Source organism: Leucoraja erinacea, chromosome 21 (genome assembly GCF_028641065.1).
Source record: "Leucoraja erinacea ecotype New England chromosome 21, Leri_hhj_1, whole genome shotgun sequence".
Classification (NCBI taxonomy): domain Eukaryota; kingdom Metazoa; phylum Chordata; class Chondrichthyes; order Rajiformes; family Rajidae; genus Leucoraja; species Leucoraja erinaceus.
The window spans coordinates 11077190-11099720 of record NC_073397.1 but is presented as its reverse complement, the minus strand read 5'-3'; the positions used below and the strand labels follow the sequence as shown (position 1 = coordinate 11099720).

Here is a 22531-nt window from a genome sequence, read left to right as displayed (position 1 = left end):
ACAATGAAATTCTTCCTTGCAGCAGCACAACAGAACATGTAAACTTAGTACACTGTAAACAATGTTATAAATGAGAGAAACCAAGTTCACTGTGTGTGTGTGTGTGTGTGTGTGTGTGTGTGTGTGTGTGTGTGTACGTACATACATATATATATAAAATATATATGGACATACATACACACATACACATAAAAACAAACAAACAATGATAATGCAAAAAGACAAAACCAATGCTCCCAGTTTAGATGTAGTTTAGAGCTTATTTGGAGGACAATTTAGTCCTAGTAATATCAGGAGTTTCAGAGATGATCAACGTGCCCCAGTTGCCAACTAGCAGTCAGCAGAGGCAGTAAGGTGGCACATTTAGTAGATCCACTGAATCCTAACGCTAGTGACCCAGCTTTAACCCTCACCTCTGGTGCCGTCCATGTGGAGTTTCCACATTCTACCCGTGACCGCATGGGTTTCCTCCCACATCACAAAGTTGTATAGATCGGAATGTATCCGGCCATTTTAAATTGTCCCCTACCGTCTAAGATGAGTGGTAGAATCCGGAGGGGAGAGGGTGGGCGGAGCGATGGAATTGATGGCAATGTGTGGAGAGTAAACAAATGGGAATATGTAAAACGGTGTTTAAAGGACGATGCGGAATGAATGGGTTGAATGGCCAGTTTCCATGCTGCACGATGGAATGGTTCTCTAGATGCGGTTTGACGTTAGATGGCGGTAAAGGTGGTGGTGTGCGAATGGATTATTGTACGTTTCTGCAACTGTTTGCACTTGACCTTCACCTGGTCCTGACTGACAGATCTGTGGTGTTTAGTTTTAGTTTAGTTTAGAGATGCAACGTGGAAACGGGCCCTTTGGCCCACAGAGTCCGTACCAATCGGCGCACACTGACGCTATCCTACATTCACTAGGGCCAATTTGCAATTATACCGAGCCAATGAACCTCCTAACCTATACGTCTTTGGAGTGTGGGAGGAAACCGGAGCACCCGGAAAAAGCCCACGCTGGTCACAAGGAAAACTGACAGCACGTACGTACTGACAGCACCCGTAGGCAGGATCGAACCCGAGTCTTGGGCGCTGTAAGGCAGCAACTCTACCTCTGCGCTACCATGCTGCCCCCTGTGTTTGGAGGATTCCTGGGTGCTTGTCGACCAATTTGAGCAGTTTTGAACAATGGATTTCCACTGCTATACAGCATGTGGAACATCAGTGCAAAAGGTGCAGAAGTGCTCAAAAGCCACGTGAATAAGGGTTTATGTCGAAAGATTTCCACGTACGTCATCCAAGAGACTCCCTTGACCGGATCTCATTGATAGGAACATTTAAAGATGATTTGTTCCCTCCGGGGGACCATGAAACATACACGAGCCATCTGTGAGATCAGAGATATCAGTGCAGATAACGACATATCTTCCAGTTTCTGACCCCAGAGGGTACTTTACAAAATATTAGTGCAAAAGATATTCTGGAGTTCACAAAGGACATAGATTTAACTTGGAAGCATCCGGTACTGCCGAACCTAGATGTTATCAAGAGCAGACTTTAATATTCAACAAAGGCCATGTGGGTAGTAAAGACTGAGCCAGTCACCAATCATTTTAATTATTTTGGCTTCACATGCAAAGGAAGAATGGTAGAAAGTTGAACATAAAGAAAGGCAGTTCAGTCTATTATGTTAGCAGTGACAGAACACTATTTCCTGCAACTTTCTTTATCATTTGACTACTGTGATCAAGTGAACATCAATGGTCATGGGAGCCGATGCAATCCACATTTTAATATTCTCCTGGCATTGTTACCAGTCATTTTATCCCTTTAAATAAAATGGAGGCTGCTATGTTGATTAATGCTGGAAAAATGCAGACGTTTAATCAACATGTAGTAAATGTTCCACATTTTATCATTTCAATGGGGTATCACAGTGGCAGATTTGCTGCCTTACAGCACCAGAGAGCCAGGTTCAATCCTGACTAGGGGTGCTGTCTGTGCGGAGTTTGTACATTCTCCCTGTGATCTGCGTGGTTTTTCTCCAGGCGCTCCGGTTTCCACCCACACTCCTATGATGTACAGGTGTGTAGACTAATTGGCTTGGCAAAAATTGTACATTGCCCCTATTGTGTAGGATAGTGTTAGTGCGCGGGGATCGTTGGTCAGCGTGCACTCTGTGGGCTGATCGGCTCATTCCCACGCTGTCGCTCCAAGCTAAACTAAAATTCAGATTTAAAGGAGACTATATGAATGCCAGATTTAACAGCATTTCTGCACCCTTATTTAAAGTTTGTAGTTGTTTCTTTACATTATACATGTTTACTCCTTGGCTAAAATCTCATCGCCTCCTCTACTCCAGATGCAGACAGTGGTTTACATTTCAGTGGTCTTCATTAATGAAAAGCCAGACTGGCTCTTGGCCATTGCAAAGATAATGTAATTACAGAATAACCACAAAGAATAAAACCAAAAAAAAAAATAAGCAGTGGCTTGCAAATTAAAACTTTTACTCCAACTCATCAGGGTCACATGAAGAAGGGTCTCGACCCGAAACATCACCTACTCCTTTTCTCCAGAGATGCTGTCTGAACGCTGAGCTGCTCCAGCTTTTTGTGTCCACCTTTGGTTTAAACCAGCATCTGCAGTTCCTTTCGACAGAGAGTTGATACGACTTGTTACATTGCACTGAGCCATGCTCCAGAACCAGACGGCATAGGTTTAAGGTGGGGGGGGGGAGAAAGATTTAATAGGAACCTGAGGGGTAACTTGTTTACACAAAGAGTGATGGGTTCATGAAACGAGCTGCTGCAGGAGGTAGTTGAGGCAGGTATTACTGCAATGTTTAAAAAATCATTTAGACAGGTCCATGGATAGGTGGGACTAGGGTAGATGGAACATGTTATTCGGTGTGGGCAAGTTGGGTCGAAGGGCCTGTTTCCATGCTCTATGACTATGGCTCTATGACTCAGTAAATAAGTAAAACTATTACTAGTGCAATTACTGCAATTCCTACCACATTAGCAACAATTTGCTTTTGACAAAAGAGAAATAATGGTCGTCTCACATCATGTGCCAATTTACATGAGGTAGAATTGTTTTATATGCTGAGGATTTAAAAGCATATTAAGCACATTTAAGCATATTCATTGCAAGAATTAACATATTAATGACCCAGGTCCAGTGACAATAACTGAAGATAGTTGCATGGAAATATCACTGAGAAATGCCTTAAAAACGTGACATGGATGTACAAGGTCAACTCAACACCAACGTGGTTCAGGCTAAAGGAGAAGAATCTGTCTTGATCAAGCACTTAACATAAACCAGGCTCTGACAATAGTCATTACATTCATGGAAAGTCAAGAACTTATTAGACACAAAATGCTGGAGTAACTCAGCGGGGCAGTAAATTCAACGTGGGCCTGCGCCTTGTCATAGTGCAAGGTTGGTAATTGCTGCCACTTTTTCACCATGGATACGGTGACTATTGGCTTTCATTTCGTATTTTTACGGTGAAGATTTGGCAGGTTCTTGATTAGTACGGGTGTCAGGGGTTATGGGGAGAAGGCAGGAGAATGGGGTTGAGAGGGAAAGGTAGATCAGCCATGATGGAGTGGCAGTCTAAACCTGTTGGGCCGAATGGCCTAATTCTGCACCTATAATTAATTCCAAATTTATACTGGGGAGACCTGGGAAACAGACTCTGAGCTCCTTTTAGCAGGTCTACACAAATACACCTATTATAACAACACTTTCTCCACAGTCTCTCAGATTGTACTTACAGGCAAAATATTGCCACGGCAGGTAGTTCTCTCCAAAGTCCGTAGATCGCTCAAGGACCCAAAGGTCAGGCCGTGGAGAATTCGCAAACTTGATGAGGACATAAGCCACGTGGAAGAGCTGTAAAAAGCAGGACAAAATAATCAATGCACAAGTTCTGAATGCACGCTTCACTCTCCAAATCCCATCTGTCCGAGTTGCTGTAATATTGGCGTGGCTACGTAAATGTGGGATAACTTGGGTAGCTGGGCTAACATAGCTGTGAGGCATCATAGTCCATTACCAGAGGGTTCAACCAGAGGTAAGATCCGAAATGCACTCGAGACTGACATTGCTTCAATAAATCCCAATATTGTTTCCAAAGTGGAAGAACTCCGTTTTGAGAATGGAGGTGAAATAACCCATGCCATCAAATGTGCAGATGGTTTCCCTGACCATAATGAGCTCATGTTTAAAAAAAATTATGTTTTTAATCAAAAATATTTATTCAAATATTAAAACATTATACACAATAAAACCAAAACTGAACCCACCACCATATTACAGGACTAACAAATACACTAAATAAACTACTAGACAACTATGTTATAATCCTTGTCAAGGATGCATTCCACTTCCTGCGGTGCCCAGTGGTCCCGGGATTCCCACAGGGTGCCCGTGGACAGCGCGTCGTCCCTCTCCTACACACACCCAGGCGTGGACGTAACCCCTCTTCCGCCTGGCGCGGTGACTTGTAGATGGCCAGCTTGACCAGGCCCAGGAGCAACCCAACCAGGACATCTTCGGCCCTACCCTCTCCCCAACGCACAGGGCGTCCAAAGATGAGGATGTTGGGTGAGAAATGCAGCCAGAAAGAAAGGAGCAGCCCCTTTTGATAATGGAACAAGGGCTGCAGGCTCACACACTCGATATACACGTGGTACGCAGGCTTCTCCAGCCCGCAAAGGTGGCAGGCGGCTGGCGAGTCTATGAACCGCAAGAGAAACAGGTTGCAGGGGATTCCTCGATGCAGTACCCTCCACCCCAGGTCCCCGATGTAAAGGAGGAGAAATCCCTGCGCAAAGGGACCCCACCGGGGGCCCCCCTCGCGACCAGAAGGCAACGCCGACTGCCAGTGTCCGGACGGTGGACATCGAGCTCATGTTAGAGGGCGGCACGGTGGTGCAGCGGTAGAGTTACAGCCTTACAGAGCCTGAGAACTGGGTTCAATTCCAACTTGGGGTGCTGTCTCTACGGAGATTGTACGTTCTCCCTGAGATTGTTTCCCCCAGGTGCTCTGATTTCCTCCCACATTCCAAAATGTCCTTCGTGTGCTGGTGTGTGGCGATCTCCAATTTCAAGTAATGCACTCGCTTTCCCGTCTCCTCTCCCCCACGCAGGGGTCACCTATTTTCCCCACTACCTCCCACCTCCCAGTCACCCTGCTCCTTTCTCCCTCCTTGTACTCATGTCCCATCCAAGAGTCCCACATTTCCCTTTTATCCCTCTCCCCTCCCCTTTATTCCCTTTCACCTGTATCCTTTCCTCTGGCTTTACACTTCACTCCTCTTCTCTCCTTGTGTACATACTCCTCCGCTCTCCCAGTGAAACCCTCCTCACCTCTACTCACCCATCACTGAGGCGAGTCTGAGGAAGAGTCCCTTCCTGCAACATCATCGATCTACATCCTCTCGAGATGCTGCCTGACCCACTGAGTTACTCCAGCATTATGTGTTTTACTCAAGATTTCGGCATCTGCAGCTCTCACTTGCCAGGTTTTGTCCCACCCCCACCTCTCTTGTCCAGCTCTCTCTCCCCTGCTGGGTTTTGTCTGAAGAAGGATCGCGACCCGTATTGTCGCCTGTCCATTCCCTCCACTGATGCTGCCTGACCCATTGAGCTCCTCCAGCACTTTGTCTTTTGCCCAGGGTTCCTGCGTCTGCGGTTCCTTGTGCCTCTACCTGTTGTTTTAAAATGGTTTTGATTCCATGAGAAAAGATACAGTGTGGCTGTGATCGATCACTGCTTTAAACGGAGTGCATTGCACAGCAGCTTCTGATGCCTGCAGGTGCAGGCTTACACAAGGAATGCCAGAGGATCGTGACGGATTAAATATACGCTTCACCACCAATTCCACTCACGGTTGGCGAGTTGCTATCTCTGCCCTAGTTACATGTTGAACACAGCAACAAACAGCAACACTGGTGTGTACTGGTGCACGTAAACATTTAACCTTTCCATTTTAAATACTGCCTTGCATCTCTGCCACTGATTTCCCACCTCCCCACCAATTTAATTGCAAGAGGTTTTATAAGAATGAGGAGCGATTTAAAAAAAAGTCTCGTATCTCTAAATCTCACCGTTTTATTATTTTCTAAACAGAATTAAAAATTATAATTTGTACATTATTGGTTTTAAATTCTAGGTCTCGGTGATAGTCGTTTAATCTGATTGGCCAAAGAGTCAGATGAATACAGATACACAATAGCCGATTTACACAATAGCCGATTTACATAATCTCGCACTTACGTAAAGTTATGATTCTGTACTCGGTCCGTAATGCGATCAAGGCAGTTTGAAATTTCCACAACACAATGTGATGGCTTAAGTTTACATTGAAAACAAGACGGCAATGGTGGCCATGCTTACCCAGAAGGACGTGCGCTACAGAAAGTGCCCTGGCCTAAGCCAGAAGCTGCTGAGACAGTTAATCCCCTCAGTTTAGCTTGGTTTAGTGATACAGCATTGAAACAGGCTCCTCAGCCGAACCCAGCCCAAGCCAACCAGAGATCATCCGCACATTAGTTCTACATTATCCCACTTTGGCATCCAACACACTAGGAGCAATTTACAGAAGCCCATTAACCTACAAACTGGCACATCTTTGTAGTGTGGGGGGAAACTGGAGCACCCTGAGAAAACTCATGCTGTCACAGGGAAAATGTAACACCACGCAGACTGCATCCGTCGTCAGAATCGAACCTAGGTCACTGACGCTGTAAGACTGCAACTCTAGCGCTGAGCCACTGTGACACTGCCAGAGACAGACACAAAATGCTGGAATAACTCAGCAGGTCAGGCAGCATCTCTGGAAAACATGGAACTTCGTGACCCTTTGGTGTATTGACTAGCATCTACAGTTCTTTGTTTCTACAACACTCTCAGCGAGCTATTATTTCGGGCAGGGGATGGGGTTGGTGATTCCAACTTGCGTACTTGACTTGCGTAAGGGTTTATGGAACGTTATCTTTACTAAATATGTAGGAAGGAACTGCAGATGCTGGTTTCCACCGAAGAGAGACACAAAATGTTGGAGTAACTCAGCAGGACAGGCAGCATCTCTGGAAAGAAGGAATGGGTGACGTTTCAGGTCGAGACCCTTCTTCAGACAACCAGCACGAGTCTTCATCATAGGTGACTGCAACACGCAGGCCGCTGTGTTAGTTCAAGTCAAGTCAAGTCAAGTCAAGTTTATTTGTCACATACACATACGAGATGTGCAGTGAAATGAAAGTGGCAATGCTCGCGGATTTTTTGTTCAAAAGACAAACAACAAAACAACCAAACAAATTATAAACACAATCATAACACACATATTCTTTTACATAATAAATAATAGAAGGAAAAACGTTCTGTAGAGTTAGTCCCTGGTGAGATAGGCGTTTACAGTCCGAATTGCCTCTGGGAAGAAACTCCTTCTCAACCTCTCCGTTCTCACCGCATGGCAACGGAGGCGTTTGCCTGACCGTAGCAGCTGGAACAGTCCGTTGCAGGGGTGGAAGGGGTCTCTCATGATTTTGTTTGCTCTGGAGTTGCACCTCCTGTTGTATAGTTCCTGCAGGGGGGTGAGTGAAGTTCCCATAGTGCGTTCGGCCGAACGCACTACTCTCTGCAGAGCCTTCTTGTCCTTGGCAGAGCAATTCCCAAACCAGATGGTAATGTTACTGGACAAGATGCTTTCCACCGCCGCTGCGTAGAAGCACTGGAGGATACATGATCCGAGCTTGTATGTTTCTCGTGGTTCTTCGCAAACACAGCAAGGGGTTCGGCAACTGTTAAACCCGACACCTGCCATTTCTAAAGCGGACCCTTCAGAAGATTTATTGCCCATTTAGAAACGGGAGTGTTTTCAAAGGGATACACAGTGGGTGGTTACCCCCGATCTGATTTCCGTAAAGTGGAGGTTGGTCTTTCGCGCTGTGAGGCTGTTCGCACAAAGGAGATTGCAGTGATAAAAGGCACGACAACCAAACCATGGCTTCGCAATGAATTAAAATTCAAAACCGAATTACACTCCAAAATCCACAAGTAGCGACATACTTCTATTCATTACTGACAAAGGAATCGTGACTCAATGTAACACCTCAGCACTGGTGAAGTATGCAAGGGAATTCGGAGTTTCTGAAGTAGAGTGATTTGAAAGCCTTGTGTCTGAACAGAAAACAAATTCACTCCAAACTGTGAAGTAGTCGGCCCCCTAACAATCCGAGCATTCATCTCCAATGGCCAGACACACAGCATAGTGTTCAAAATCACCCACCTCAGCACTGGCACTCAGTGCAAGAAGTGGCTACGTTCCAGCAAGAGGGAGCAGGGCTGCCAAAACTGCACATCTCACATGCATCAGAAATCCTTGCCATTTGAGGCTTCATTGACTGGTCACAGAGTAACGTGCATTGAGGCACCAGCAGCAAAAAGCCCCACGTCTGTCTGTCAGCAGACAGCAGCTGCCCGACTACCTCGAAACTTTGGCAGAACAATCTCTGCCAGTGTCTGACACAAAGTGCAGGAGTAACTCAGCAGGGCAGGCAGCATCGCTGGAGAGCATGATTAGGCTACATTTCGAGGTTGCGACCCTTCTTCAGACTGATCGCAGTGAAGGGAGAAAGCTGGAGTGGGACAAAGTCCTGGTCAGTGATAGGTGGGAAGGAACAGCAGATGCAGGATTATAATCGAAGATAGACACAAAATGCTGGAGTAACTCAGCGGGACAGGCATCATCTGTGGAGAGGAGTAATGGGTAATGTTAAGTCATCCGTTCTTCCTCTCCAGAGATTCTGCCTGTCCCGCTGAGTTGCTGCAGCATTTGTGTCTATATAGGTGGATCAAGGGATCACAGAAACCTCCCCTACTACAATCGATTCCCCTCACCAATATCCGACTATCACTTGCCTGGCTTTGTCCTGCCCACACTAGTCTTTCAGCTTTCTCCCCCCACAACAAACCAGACTGAGGACAGGGTTCCAACCCGAAAAATCCCCTATCCATGTACCCCTGAGATGCTGCCTCCTACTGAGTTACTCCAGAACTTTGTGTCTGCTTTTTTAACCTAGCATCTGCAGTTCCTTGCATCTCCCAGTACTTGGTTGTGCCTTGCTGCTCTTTCAATATTTTTTTACTCAAATAAATGAGTGTGGACAGATTCAGGATGGGGAATGTAACTTGATTTGGTGTGATTAATAATCGTTAAGACTAAATTAGGGCAGCACAGTGGCACAGCTGTGCCTCACAGCGCCAGAGACCCAGGTTCAATCCTGACCTCGGATGCTGTCTGTGTGGCATCTGCACTTTCTCCCTGTAACCGCGTGGGATTCCCTCCCACATCCCAAAGACACACGGGTTTGTAGGGTAATTGACTTCTGTAAATTGCCCCGAGTGTATAGGGTGTGGATGAGAAAGCGGGATAACATAGAACTAGGGTGGCACGGTGGCGCAGCGGAAGAGTTGCTGCCTTAGAGTGCCGAGACCAGGGTTCGATCCTGACTACGGGTGCTGTCTGTATGGAGTTTGTACATTCTCCCCCCTAACTTGTGTGGGTTTACTCCACAAGCCCTTTTTCTCCCACACACTTGTATTGGTTCCGGTAAAATTGTAACTTGTCCCTCGTGTGTAGGATAGTGTTTGTACTAGTGTGCAGGGATCGCTGGTTGGCGCCGACTCGGTGGGCCAAAGCGCTTGTTTCTATGCTGGATCTCTAAACTAAAGGGCCTGTCCCACTTGGCCGTTACTTGCGTGTAATTTACGTGACATCATTTATGCGTCACCGTGCACGACGCACGTGTTGTGACATGCACGTTACGCGCACATTACACGCGCATGGTGCGTGATGACATTTGCACGCCATCTGCGTGACACGCAAATGACAGCCAAGTGGGACAGGCCCTTAACACATTAGACCATAAAGTTTGTTAATTCTATACTAGTGCATCAGTTAGGTTTTCATGAACATCCTCTCTCAGAAATTAATTTCTTGGTGGGAGGGAAGGCTGCTAATCTCTTGGTAGAGAGATTTATTTGATTTGTTGATCACCTGTTCACACTAGTTCTATCCTACACACATGGAAGCCAATTACACCTACTAATCTACACGTGGGAGGAAATGGGAGGCACCTGGAGGAAACCCACACGGTCACACGGAGAACGTGCAAACTCCGTACAAACAGCACCCGTGGTCACGATCGGACCCAGGTCTCTGGCGCTGCAAGGCAACAACTCTGCCGCTGCGCCACCATGCCGCCCTGTGGTCCTTCTGGGAACAAACGTTAACTAACATCGAGTGCGGTGATGGCTCAAATATACCCATCATTCCTGGACAGGACAATGAGAGAGTTAAAAATAAACCAGGGGCTTCTTGAAACTTTCATTTCTATTGAATTGCTTTTCCAAGCGGAACGGGAAACTGCTGAAAGAGGCGTGACAATTAATTAAACTTGTAGAGTGCTTGGTTAAATTTACTAATAGAACGGCAGTCTATACATACCTAAAGCTGAAATATCTGAACCAGCAGATCAAGTCTCCCCACTACCTATTCATAACCTTATATAGACTAAACACTGTACAAATATGTACCAGCTACAACATTACAAATCTATGTAGGCGAGATGACGCACTTTCTCCCATCCTCTTCCACAGATCTTATGCTCTGGAGGAGCTGAATCATCAAATAAACATTGCCAGGCTTTTAATAGACAATTATTGTACGGTATATTGAGATTTCAGATGCTGTAGGAACCATGCAATTCCTACTGATCTCAAAATATTGTACAACACGACAATTATTTGGTTCAGGATATCCCAGAATTGTTCAGTAAATCTTGTGCGATTGTTCAAAAGTCCCGATGGCGTTTAGCTCACTTGATGGTTCAGAGCGTGAGCTGAGAGAATGGAACCACAGGAGTCAGAATGCGGACAGGACATCGGTCTGGAGTATTTGTGTATGTTTAGACTCAATGGGTTCGCCAAAAGATTTATTGTAACATATAAACACGGTAAAGTCAAAGTGCATATAACTATTAACAGGAGTAACATCTAATAATCTAGAAACAAAGTGCTGGAGTAACTCAGCAGGTCAGGCAGCATCTCTAGAGAACATGGATAGGTGATGTTTCGGGGTCAGGAACCTTCTTCAGACTAAGGGGAAGGAGGGTCCTGACAATCAGCTAGTCTGGTTTTACTGGGATCTCTCCGGTTCCTGCTTCGTTCATTGTTCCCGGGGGAAAGTCCTTTGGTGGGTCTCAGCATCTCCTCACTCAGAATGGTTGGGGAATGTGGTGAGAATCCACCAGCACAAGGTCCTGGAACAGCGACAGTGCAAACCACATAGTGAAAGCTCGTACTGCATGCAGGCCACAGGTGCCGCTGCTACCTCACCACTCTAGTGTCGCGGGTTCAATCCCGGCCTTCAGCACTGCCTATGTGGAGTCTGCGCGCTCGCTTTGTGAACAGTTGGCATGGTGGCGCAGCGGTAGTGATGCTGCCTTACAGCGCTTGCAGCGCCGGAGACCCGGGTTCGATCCCGACTGCGGGCGCTGTCTGTACGGATTTTGTACGTTCTCCCCGTGACCACATGGGCTTTCTCCGAGATCTTCGGTTTCCTCCCACACTCCAAAGACGTACAGGTATGTAGGTTAAATGGCTTGGTGTATGTGTAAAATTGTCCCTAGTGTGTGCAGCATAGTGTTAATGTGCGGGGATCGCTGGTCGGTGCGGACTCGGTGGGCCGAATGGCCTGGTTCCGCGCTGTATCTCTAAACTGAACGAAACTAAAAAAAATAAAAAGGTGGGTCTCCCTGATTTCTTGCCACATTGCAAATACGTGCTCATGGAAAGATTAACTGGCTACTGCAAACTATCCCTGGTGCAGGAGAAGCTCAAGGACCATGTGAGAGGCAATAGGTTAGAGAGAAGTAAATGGGAGAAATGAGTGCTTGATGGGATGCTGAGAGGCTGCATTAGCTCAATGGGCCCACTTCTGTGTTGTGACAAATGTGGGTTATTAAACCACATTTGCTGGTCAATTAAACAATCATCATGTTATATGCAACTTGTCTATATTCCTTCAAACCATTCAGTATAGTTTAGAGATACAGCATAGAAACAGGCTCTCCACACCACTGAGTCCACGCTGATCATCGATCACCCGTTCACTCTCGTTCTAGGTTATCCCACTTTCTCATCCACTCCCTATGCACCGGGGGCAATTTTCAAAGACCAAGTAACTTACAAATCTGGACGTCTTTGGGATGAGGGAGGACGGAACCTGTAGGGAACCCATGCCGTCACAGGGAGAACATGCAAACTCCACAGAGATAGCAGCCGAGGTCAGCATCGAACCTCTGATGCGGTGAGGCAGCGGTTCTACCAGCTGTGCCACTGAGCCAACGCGATATAAAGGTTTATAATGTTCACAATGCCCCCTGATACTGTGAATTAGCAGCATCTGGGACTGAAGAGCAATGCCATAAAGTAACTCCAAGACATCTCACTCACTCCTCTATTCTGCCATTGTCATAACTGATCATATAAAACACTTTTACAAAAATGGTCTTCTTTGTAGAAACTAGAACAAAGAGTCCACTGTTTCATTTAACGGTATAACAAAGGGATACTATCTTCAGCTATGGAAAGGTTCAGGAGCACCTCCACAGAAGGACCATTTACCGAGACCACACCCGAAAAGTTGCCCATTCCTTCTCTCCAGAGATGCTGCCTCACCCGCTGAGTTACTCCACCATTACATCCAAGGCCAGTGGCCAGTCTCGAGCAGCATATCTGTTCCGGATTCCAGATTCATTTCTTACAACAAACTTCTCTAAAAAGAAGGGAAGCTGTGTTGTCTTTTAATTCCACAGCCACTGTGACACATCTTGGTCTGAACAATAGCAAGGACAACACAAACAGGGGCCACAGCTCTCCAGAGGTTCTGAAGAAGGTTTTCGGCCCGAAACGTGGCCAATTCCCTCCGCTCCATAGATGCTGCCGCACCCGCTGAGTTTCTCCAGCAATTTTGTCTACGTTCTCCAGAGGTTACAATAGATAATGACAACCTTCACACCCAACAATGAACAGATTATCCCTCAGTCTGAAGAAGGGTCTCGACCCGAAATGTCACCCATTCCTTTTATCCAGAGATGCTGCCTGACCCGCTGAGTTATTCCAGCAATTTTCTGTCTAATTTCAGTGTAAACCAGCATCTGCAGTTCCTTCTTACAGATTAACCCCGTAGCTTTCCGTGCTAAATGTTCTCCCAGACCGACGAGTCATTTCAGACCCCTCTTCCAGACAATGGTAATGCAAATTAAACATTTGAGTTCGGATCAAATCCAGAACCACGATCCAAAACTCGTCCCACCTACATGCTAGGAAAACTCTGATAATTAAGCCAGGCAATATTCAGTACAATGGCTTGCAGGTTTAGAACAACCCCTTGGATGGAATACAACGAGGTCACTTGCTTCCATGAAGCAAGGAGGAATCAACAGCTGGAAATTAAAGCAACCAACATCTGGAAAAAACAATACAACTTCGACATAATACTGCTTGAATAACTGTCCCACGGTACGATTTCATTCCAAGAGCTCTCCCAAGTTAAAAAATAATCAAACTCGTGGTAAGCACGGAGAATGAACGTAGTGGGTATGTCGGAGCTCGGGGACGTCTCTTAGCGGCTCATAACGCTAACGGCAGGTACTCGGGAAGACTTGCTAACGGCAGGTAAGCACGGGAAGACTCCTGAAGACTTTTCAACATGTTGAAAAATGTCCATGAGAGCCCCGAGTACCGACGAGTGGCCATTACGGTAAATCTCCGAGTTTGAATCAGGGCAAACTCGGGAGAACTCTTGGAATGAACTCGTACCGTGGGACAGGGCTATAAGAGGGTGGGAGCATGAATAATGTCATTCAATGAACTAGGTCTGTGAACTAGCTCAGCCTGAAGAAAGGTCTCGACCCAAAACATCACCCATTCCTTCTCTCCAGAGATGCTGCCTGTCCCACTGAGTTACTCCAGCATTTTGTGTCCATCTTTGCTAGAAAAGGATATACCGGACTGGAAGAGGAGGGTAAATGGGACTAATTGAGTGCAAGTTGCAAAGAGTTGGCACAGACAGCTACAATGTGTGAATGCCCTCCTCCCCCACTGTACAGCATCAGTTGGTGGTTCGAGATAAGCAGCCTAGGAGACGGAAGGCAGCACGATTTTACGATTACTGTACTGACTCACAAATGGAGTGAAGCCAGCTTATCATTCTGTGAAAGAACTGTTTCACACACATGAAATGCATTCCCCGAGTATCACCAGTGGAATTTCACAACTGATGTCATTCCGTTTTAAATCTCCGCAGCTAATTTGATTGACTATACGGGACAAAAACTAATTTAATACTTGATGGCTTGTTCAGTGAACAAGAATAAAAATAGTTGCAATTCATGATACGTTTTGGCTTTGCTCCAAATCCCAGGCCCGGTCCTGGCTCGGGGCTTTCCATCCAAAGTGTGGGAGGTGTGGAGAGAACAATATCACAAACATGCTCAGGATGCCAGATTTGGATCCCAGTCTCCCGGTTGCCAAACACTAACTCCTCTTCCCAGTCCCACACTGACCTTTCTGTCCTGGGACTCCTCCATTGTCAGAGTGAGGCCAAACGCAAATTGGAGGAGCAGCACCTCATATCTCGTTTGGGCAGCATACACCCCAGCAGTATAAATATTGATTTCTCTCACTTCAAGTAACCCTTGCATTCCCTCTCTTTCCCCCCTTCCCCACCCTGGTCGTTCTGCTAGTTTCACTGTCGTCCTGCTGAATTTCACTGTTTGCATCACTTGTTATCACCTTCCCCACAGCCAACAATGGACCATTGTGGGCTCCATCTTTCCTTGATCATCGCTGCTGGCTTTGACTGGTTATTTGCAAATCTTTCATTAATTTGTTCTTTGTATCTTTGCATATGTCTAGTTTCCCCCTTCCCTGAATCTTAGTCTGAAGAAGGGTTTCGACCCGAAATGTCAGCTTCTCCTTTTCCCCGGAGATGCTAACTTGCTGACTTGCTCCAGCATTTTTTGTCTATCTTCGGTGTAAACCAGCATCTGCAGTTACTTCCTGCACGGATTTGGATCCTTGCTTGTTCTGCCCTGCTGTGCATCTGGATTCACAGACATCTTCATTGATTTTAACTGCCCTCTGAAATGATCTTGCCAGTTTAGGGCAGTACAGCAGCACAGCACCAGAGACATTGGTTCGATCCCGACCTTAGGTACTGTTTGTGTGGAGTTTGCACGTTCTCCCTGTAACCGTGTGCTCTGACAATTGGCCTCTGTAAATTGCCATGAGTGTGCAAGGAGTGGATAAGGAAATGGGATAAACAGAACTAGTATGAACAGGAGATCAATGATCCGTGTGGACTTGATGGGGGGGAAGGGTCTCTTTCCATGCTGTATCTCTCAGGGAAAAGGAGTGTTGATATTTTGGGGCAAGACCCTGCCTCTTAATTTAGGTGCAATTAGAGATGGCTGATAAAGGCTTCTCCAGTAACAACCACATCTCGTGAAGAAGCAAGATAAAGAGATTCGAAACGACATCAAATATCATCAAATTTGCACTTTTTTTTACCCAAAGCACCAGGGTCCGGGTTGAACCTGTGTGTCTAGTGCTATAATGCAGTGACTCTACCAGTCACCCGATCTGAAGTTATTGCAGATGTCTGATTAAGCTGGAAAGGGTATAGAAAAGATTTAAGACAATGTTGTCAGGACTCAAGGGATGGAATGATAGGGAGAGGTTGAGCAGGCTAGGATTTTATTCTTTGGCATGCAGGAGGGTGAGGGGTAATGTTGTAGAGGTGTACAAGATCATGAGAGGAATAGATAGGGTAAATGTGTAATCTTTCACCCAGAGTAGGGGAATTGAGAACATGGCTTAAGCTGACGGGGGGAAAGATTTAATAGAAATCAGAGGGGTACTTTTTTTTTTTTTTTTTGCACAAATGGTGGTAAATGTATGGAACGAGCTGCAGGAGTAGGTAGTTGAAGGAGGTACTATCACACATTCAAGAAACATTTAGACAGGTAGGGTAGGTTTAGAGGGATATGGGCCAAACGCAGGTAGGTGGGACTAGTGTAGATCGGCGTGGGGCCGAAGGGCCTGTTTCCACGTTGTATGACACTCGGATATCGTACATGTTCATATCTCAGTGCCAGACAAATGGAGCAAGTATCACCAGTTCTTCCAGGGCAACAGAAGTTTCACTCTGTCCGTCAGCAGCCTAAGGGTTAAACTTCAAATCACTACGAGCAGGGATTAGTACGCACATGGAGTTAGCTACGAACTGTCACTTCCAGGAGAACAGCAGGGGGGGTGACACATTCCAGTGTAAGACCGAAAAGCTTGAAGTTTAATTAGCCTCTGTGGCTGCAGCCCTTTTTAATCTTTACGAACCACTGTCTTGTATTATCACGCACTGTAAAAATACTCCGGATGATACTAAAACTGTGGAAAGATGCACTCCATGCCTGGTAGTTATTAATTTCAACATGCTGCTTCGAAGATTTATCTGTCTGCTAATGTAGCGCGGCTGCCAAATACGTTTTACACATGTATTTTTCCTGGGTTGACACTTACCATTTGAACTGTGCTCAATCAAGCTAGTTTTCATCTGCATGCAAGGTTGTGGGATGCACATTCCTGCGTTGGGCATGGAAGGGGGGTGGGATGGAAGGGGGGGGGGGGGGGGGGGGGTGTGTACAGAGAGATGTGAGCGAAGGTGATGGAATAGATTAATTGGATGGCCCGGATACAGTTGGCTGATCATTGCACTGAACTGCCCTGCACCAGAGGCGTAGAGTTCCATGTAAACACCTTACAGCCTTTTTGATTCCCTTTCATTCTACCCAAACACACAATGCCCTGCAAACATGCAATGTAGATTTAACCCCTGCCACCATTCCATCCCATCTCCAGGAACGCCACTCCTGAGCTACCAACATTACCCGGCTGCGTTTCCTGCATGGCAAAATGCTTTCTCCCCAGCGGGCAAATTATCACAGGGCGCGAGACTCCATGTGTCAAAGGACGTCACATGGACAGGAACTGAACTCAATGTGGGAATTGCAATTACTGCTGTCACTTTTGGGCAGTCATCTCCAGCATTTACACCGAAGATGTCACACCATACAAAATGCTGGAGTAACTCAGTGGGAATGGGTGGCGTTTCAGGCGGAGACCCTTCTTCAGACCCGAAACGGCACCCATTTCTTCTCTCCAGAGATGCTGACTGTCCCGCTGAGATATGTTTAAGAAAGGACTGCAAATCGACGGGAGACGAAGAATGCAGGAGAAACTCAGCGGGTGAGGTAGCATCTATGGAGAGAAGGAATAGGCGACGTTTCGGGTCGAGACCGAATGGTCTCGACCCAAAACGTCGCCTATTCCTTCTCTCCATAGATGCTGCCTCGCCCGCTGAGTTTCTCCAGCATTTTTGTCTACTTTTGCCCCGCTGAGTTACTGCAGTTCCTCTTAACATTTAACACCGTTCGACGTAACAGCGTGCCTTTTACGTACTAGAGTCCAACTCGCACTGGAATATACACTTTTCTAGTTGAAGGAGCCCTGGCCACTTGGTAATTTAAGAGGATTATGCAGTGGAAACCTCTCTATCCTGTGCAGGAGGGTGTGAGAATCGCAGGGAGATGTGGTGCCTTCCCACCATTCACACCAGCAGCCATGCTATTCAAACAACCATCCCCAGCCTCCCCACCCCCTAGCTCTCATCCAGCACAGCATTAGACATGGGAATAAAAATGACATCGGTAGAAATCTATATGAATTGTCATTTTTTAAATCCTGCTAAGGGATAGCATGTCAGATATGTCTGGTGAAACTGTAACATCCAGGTTCAGAAACAGCTTCTTCCCTACAGCCATCAGGCTATTAAACACAACAACAAATAAGCTCTTAAGAAGGAACTGCAGATGCTGGGAAATCGAAGGTAGACAAAAGTGCTGGAGAAACTCAGCGGGTGCAGCAGCATCTATGGAGCGAAGGAGATAGGCAGCGTTTCGGGCCGAAAGAATTTCATCTGAAGAAGGGATTCGGCCTGAAACGTTACCTATTTCCTTCGCTCCATAGATGCTGCTGCACCCACTGAGTCTCTCCAGCACTTTTGTCTACCAACGAATAAGCTCTGATCTCTGAACTGCAAAAGACTATATTATTATTGCACAATATTTGTTATTTATTGAACTTTTTCTTTTTTTTCTCTTACCCCAATATGTACTATATTGTTTACATATTCACATATTCTGTTGTGCTGCAGCAAGTAAGAAATTCATGGTCCCATCCGGGATATGTGACAATAAAACACTCTTGACTCATCAAAGAACTTGATTTTGCAAAACGCACACCGCCCGATTCAGGAGCAGTTTCTTCCCTGCTATTATCAGGCAACTGAACCATCCTTGCAACAACTGGAGTGCTGAGCTACCAACTACCTCACTAAAAACCCCCGGACTATCTTTGACCGTTACCTTGCACTAAACGTTACTCAAGTTATTCACTTAATCGTGTATCTGTACTCTGTGGATGGCTCGATTATAATCATGTATTGTCTTTCCGCTGACTGGTCAGCACGCAAAAGCTTTTCACTGGACCTTGGTACACGTGACAATAAACTATTGCAAAAGACAAACAACTGGAGGTACACAGAGGGTCAGGCAGCATCTGTGGAGCGAATAGGAAAGTTGATGTTTCTACTTCTGGATTGATGGAGTGGAGGAAAGGCCTTCTCAAAACACTGGCATGGTAGATTCCCCATGTCTGACTAACAGTCTCCACCTGAAACGTCTCTTATCCAAGACATCCCGAGATGCTGCCAGACCTGCCGAATTATTCCAGCATTTAGAAACATAGAAAATAGGTGCAGGAGTAGGCCATTCGGCCTTCGAGCCAGCATCGCCATGCAATATGATCATGGCTGATCATCCAAAATCAGTACCCCGTTCCGGCTTTTCCCCCATATCCCTTGATTCCCTTAGCCCTAAGAGCTAAATCTAACTCTTTCTTGAAAACAACCAGTCAATATGCTCCACCGCCTTCAGTGGCAGAGAAATCCACAGATTTACAACTCTCGGGGTGGAAAAGGTTTTCCTCATCTCAGTCCTAAATGGCCTACCCCTTATTCTTAAACTGTGACCCCTGGTACTGGACTCCCCCAACATCGGGAACATTTTTCCTGCATTTACCCTGTCCATTTGTCTAAGAATTTTATTTGTTTCTATAAGATCCCCTCTCATCCTTCTAAATTCCAGCAAATACAAGCCCAATCGACTTTCATCATTCATTATTCTTTCATCATATGTCAGTCCCACCATCCCGGGAATTAACTTGGCGAACCTACGATGCACTCCCTCAATAGCAATAATGTCCTTCCTAAAATTAGGAGACCAAAATTTCACCAGGGCCCTGTACAGTTGCATTAGGACCTCCTGGCTCCTAAACTCAAATCCTCTCGCAATGAAGGCTATCTTTGCGTCTTTATGTATTAACTAGTATCTGCAGCACAGAAAACGTTTTTACATTTCTATATTCTCGAGGAAGTACTTCTAGACCACCAGATAAAGTTGCTCACTGAAGTACGGTGACCAATTTGCCAATTTCCCAGTAATGACGTTAGTTCCCAATCCTTCACTCACTTTGCCAACATGAGTTGCCAGCATCTGCACAGCCACACAGACACAAAGCCAGAGCAAAGATTGGGCACAAACTTTTACAATTGAGTCCTGAAGGTTAAAAGGCTTGGATCTTTAGTTTAATTTAGTTTAGAGATACAGCGCGGGAACAGGCCCTTCAGCCCACGGAGTCTGCACCGACCAGCAATCCCCGTACACTAGCACATTCCTACACACTAGGGACAATTTACCAAAGCCAATTAACCTACAAACCTGTTCGTCTTTGGAATGTGGGAGGAGCCGGTGTACCAGGAGAAAACCCACGAGGTCACGGGGAGAAAGTACAAACTCCATAACGACAGCACTCGTAGTCAGGTTCGAACCCGGGTCTCTGGCGCTGTAAGGCAGCAACTCTAAGGCTGTGCCACTGTGCCACTCAGGTCTTATGCCTGCTCAAGCTGTATTAAAATACAGGGGGGCACAGTAGCACAGCCGACTCGCCGCACCAGAGACCATGGTTCAATCCTTACCTTGGGTGCTGTCTGTGGAGTTTGCCACACTGAGTTGCTCCCTATAACTGGGTGTGTTTCCTCCCACAAACGTGTGGGTTTGTAAATTAATAGGCCTCTGCAAATTGTCCCTAACGTGTAGGAGGTGAATGTGAAAGGGTGATAACCTAGAACTAGTGTGATTGATGGTCGGCATGGACTCATTGGGCCGAAGGGTCTCTAAAACCAAAAGCTGCACAACATATTTAGGCCCATGGTTGAGATGTGGGGAAAAAAAGTAATTATATCTGGCAATACCACACTACTGTGACAGCAATCCGTAAAAGCATCTAAACTGACTACGAGGGGTAATACCTATCCCGACACATGGACGTCTTTCAAACTGGTTTAACTCCACAGTAAAGGTAATAAAGTTGGACTGGTTTGAGCAGAACAAATATTTTTAGAACATTTTATTAACAAGGTTTGGTTTTTGCCCCCAGAGCAGTCGGTTGGCAAATATCCAGATTTGGCCAAATTTCAAAGAAAACCTACACTTTAAATTTGGGCCAGTTTGTGGGATTTTGATGGGATTTATGTTTGGTGCCCATCTTGATTGTAATTATTATTTTACTTAAGAAGTAACGATACTTCAAATTGAGGGGGCAAAAGTTCTGCAAATACACAATCAAGGTCCCTGTGGGATTGCGCCACAGAAATAGTCCGGAAGTGGCGGCGCTGGTGAACGGTTGCGGCTCGCCTGCAGTCCGTTTGTCTTTACTTTTTTGTGTTGTTTTTTTTTCGTTTTGTCTAGTTAAGTTTTTGGTTTTTAGGTTGTGTTTATGTGGGGGGGGGGGGGGGGGGGGGGGGGGGGGGGGGGGGGTGGGGGGGGGGGGGGAAACGGGGTTTGCCGTAATTTTTTTGTCGTATCCCCCTTCTCTGCCTCCGTCAGCGCTGAGGCCTAATGGCGGAGCTGGCGACCTCGAGACTCCGGAGGCAGCCAGTCAGGGCTCACCCTGGGCTCGCTCCCGTGGGGGCGGCCCAGCTCGGGGCTGGAACGGAGCTCCCGTGAGGGGCTGAGACTCTCCCGTGAGGGGCTGTGGCGCTCCCATCGGAGCGGCCCAGCTCGAGGGAGGAACGGCACTCCAGTCGGAGCGGCCCAGCCCGAGGGAGGAACGGAACTCACGTGAGGGCGATCCGGTCCGGGGGCTGTAACGGTGCTCTGGTGGCTGGGACGGCGTTCTGGCGGCTATGGCCCGAGTCCTGGGTTCAGCCACGGGCCAGCGGCTGCGTCCGCTGGATTGGAGGGCGGCAGCTTCGACCACCCCGGGCCGCGGTGTTTGAGCTGGCCCGTTTGCGGGGTTCGGTGAGCTGCGGGACTGTTTGTGCCATCGCCCGGTGGGGAATCGCCTCAGCGCAGAGGGAGAAGAGGAGGGAAGAGACGGCAGCCCTAAGATTTTTGCCTCCACCACAGTGAGGAGGTGCTTGGGGGATACACTGTGGTGGATGTTAATTTGTGTTTAGTGTTGTTTATTATTGTAGGATTGTATGCATGACTGCAGGCACAAAATTTCGTTCAGACCGTAAGGTCTGAATGACAATAAAGGAATTCAATCAATCAATCAAGTTATTTTTTAGAACAGATTTTCTCCTCGGACACGGAGGTCGCTGGTCGGCGTGGATTCGGTGGGCTGAAGAGCCCATTTCCGCGCACTCCAGTCTATCTAAAACTAGACTAAACAAAACTAATAAATAGCAACGCGCAAGTCCTTTCATCCGCTTTCCCGCAGGTGCCTCGACATCTGGGTGGATATGAAAAAAGACAACATACTGTATGTGAGGTCAGGTTCAGACAGGCTGTGGTTGGATCAGATTTAAAACTTTACACCCAAACAGACGACGAGCGGCTTGGGTAGAATTGCTTGGACTCACAGACACGATGTCGGGAATAGATTACTCAGTCAGCTGGGACAATGATGAGGGTTATGAATATTTGCGATTCTCTGCACAAGGAACCACGATTGCATATTCAATGCTTAATGTTCCAAAATCTATTTAGTTTAGTTTAGAGATACAGTGTGGAAATAGGCCCTTCGGTCCACCGAGTCCGCCCTCTCTTACCGAGGCTAATTAAACTGTAAACATGCACGTGTTTGGAATGTGCGAGGAAACTATAGCACCCGGAGAAAACCCATGCGGTCACGGGGAGAACGTACACACTGTGTACAGACATCGCCCGTATCCAGGATTGAACCCGGGTCTATGGCGCTGTGAGGCAGCAACTCTATCGCTGCGCCACCATTCTGACCATATTAACCTGAAGGAGCAAAACGAAACTGGCCAA

General features: G+C 46.6%; 1 protein-coding gene across 1 annotated transcript in view; it reads right to left on the bottom strand.

Annotated features, from left to right (window-relative positions):
• The window catches only part of lama5 (laminin, alpha 5), a 265684-nt gene that overhangs the window by 186125 nt on the left and 57028 nt on the right, over positions 1–22531 (bottom strand). Inside the window, exon 3 of the mRNA XM_055652107.1 lies at positions 3782–3899. Within this exon, the coding sequence (XP_055508082.1) occupies positions 3782–3899 (118 nt within the window). The remainder of the gene's footprint in view (positions 1–3781; positions 3900–22531) is intronic.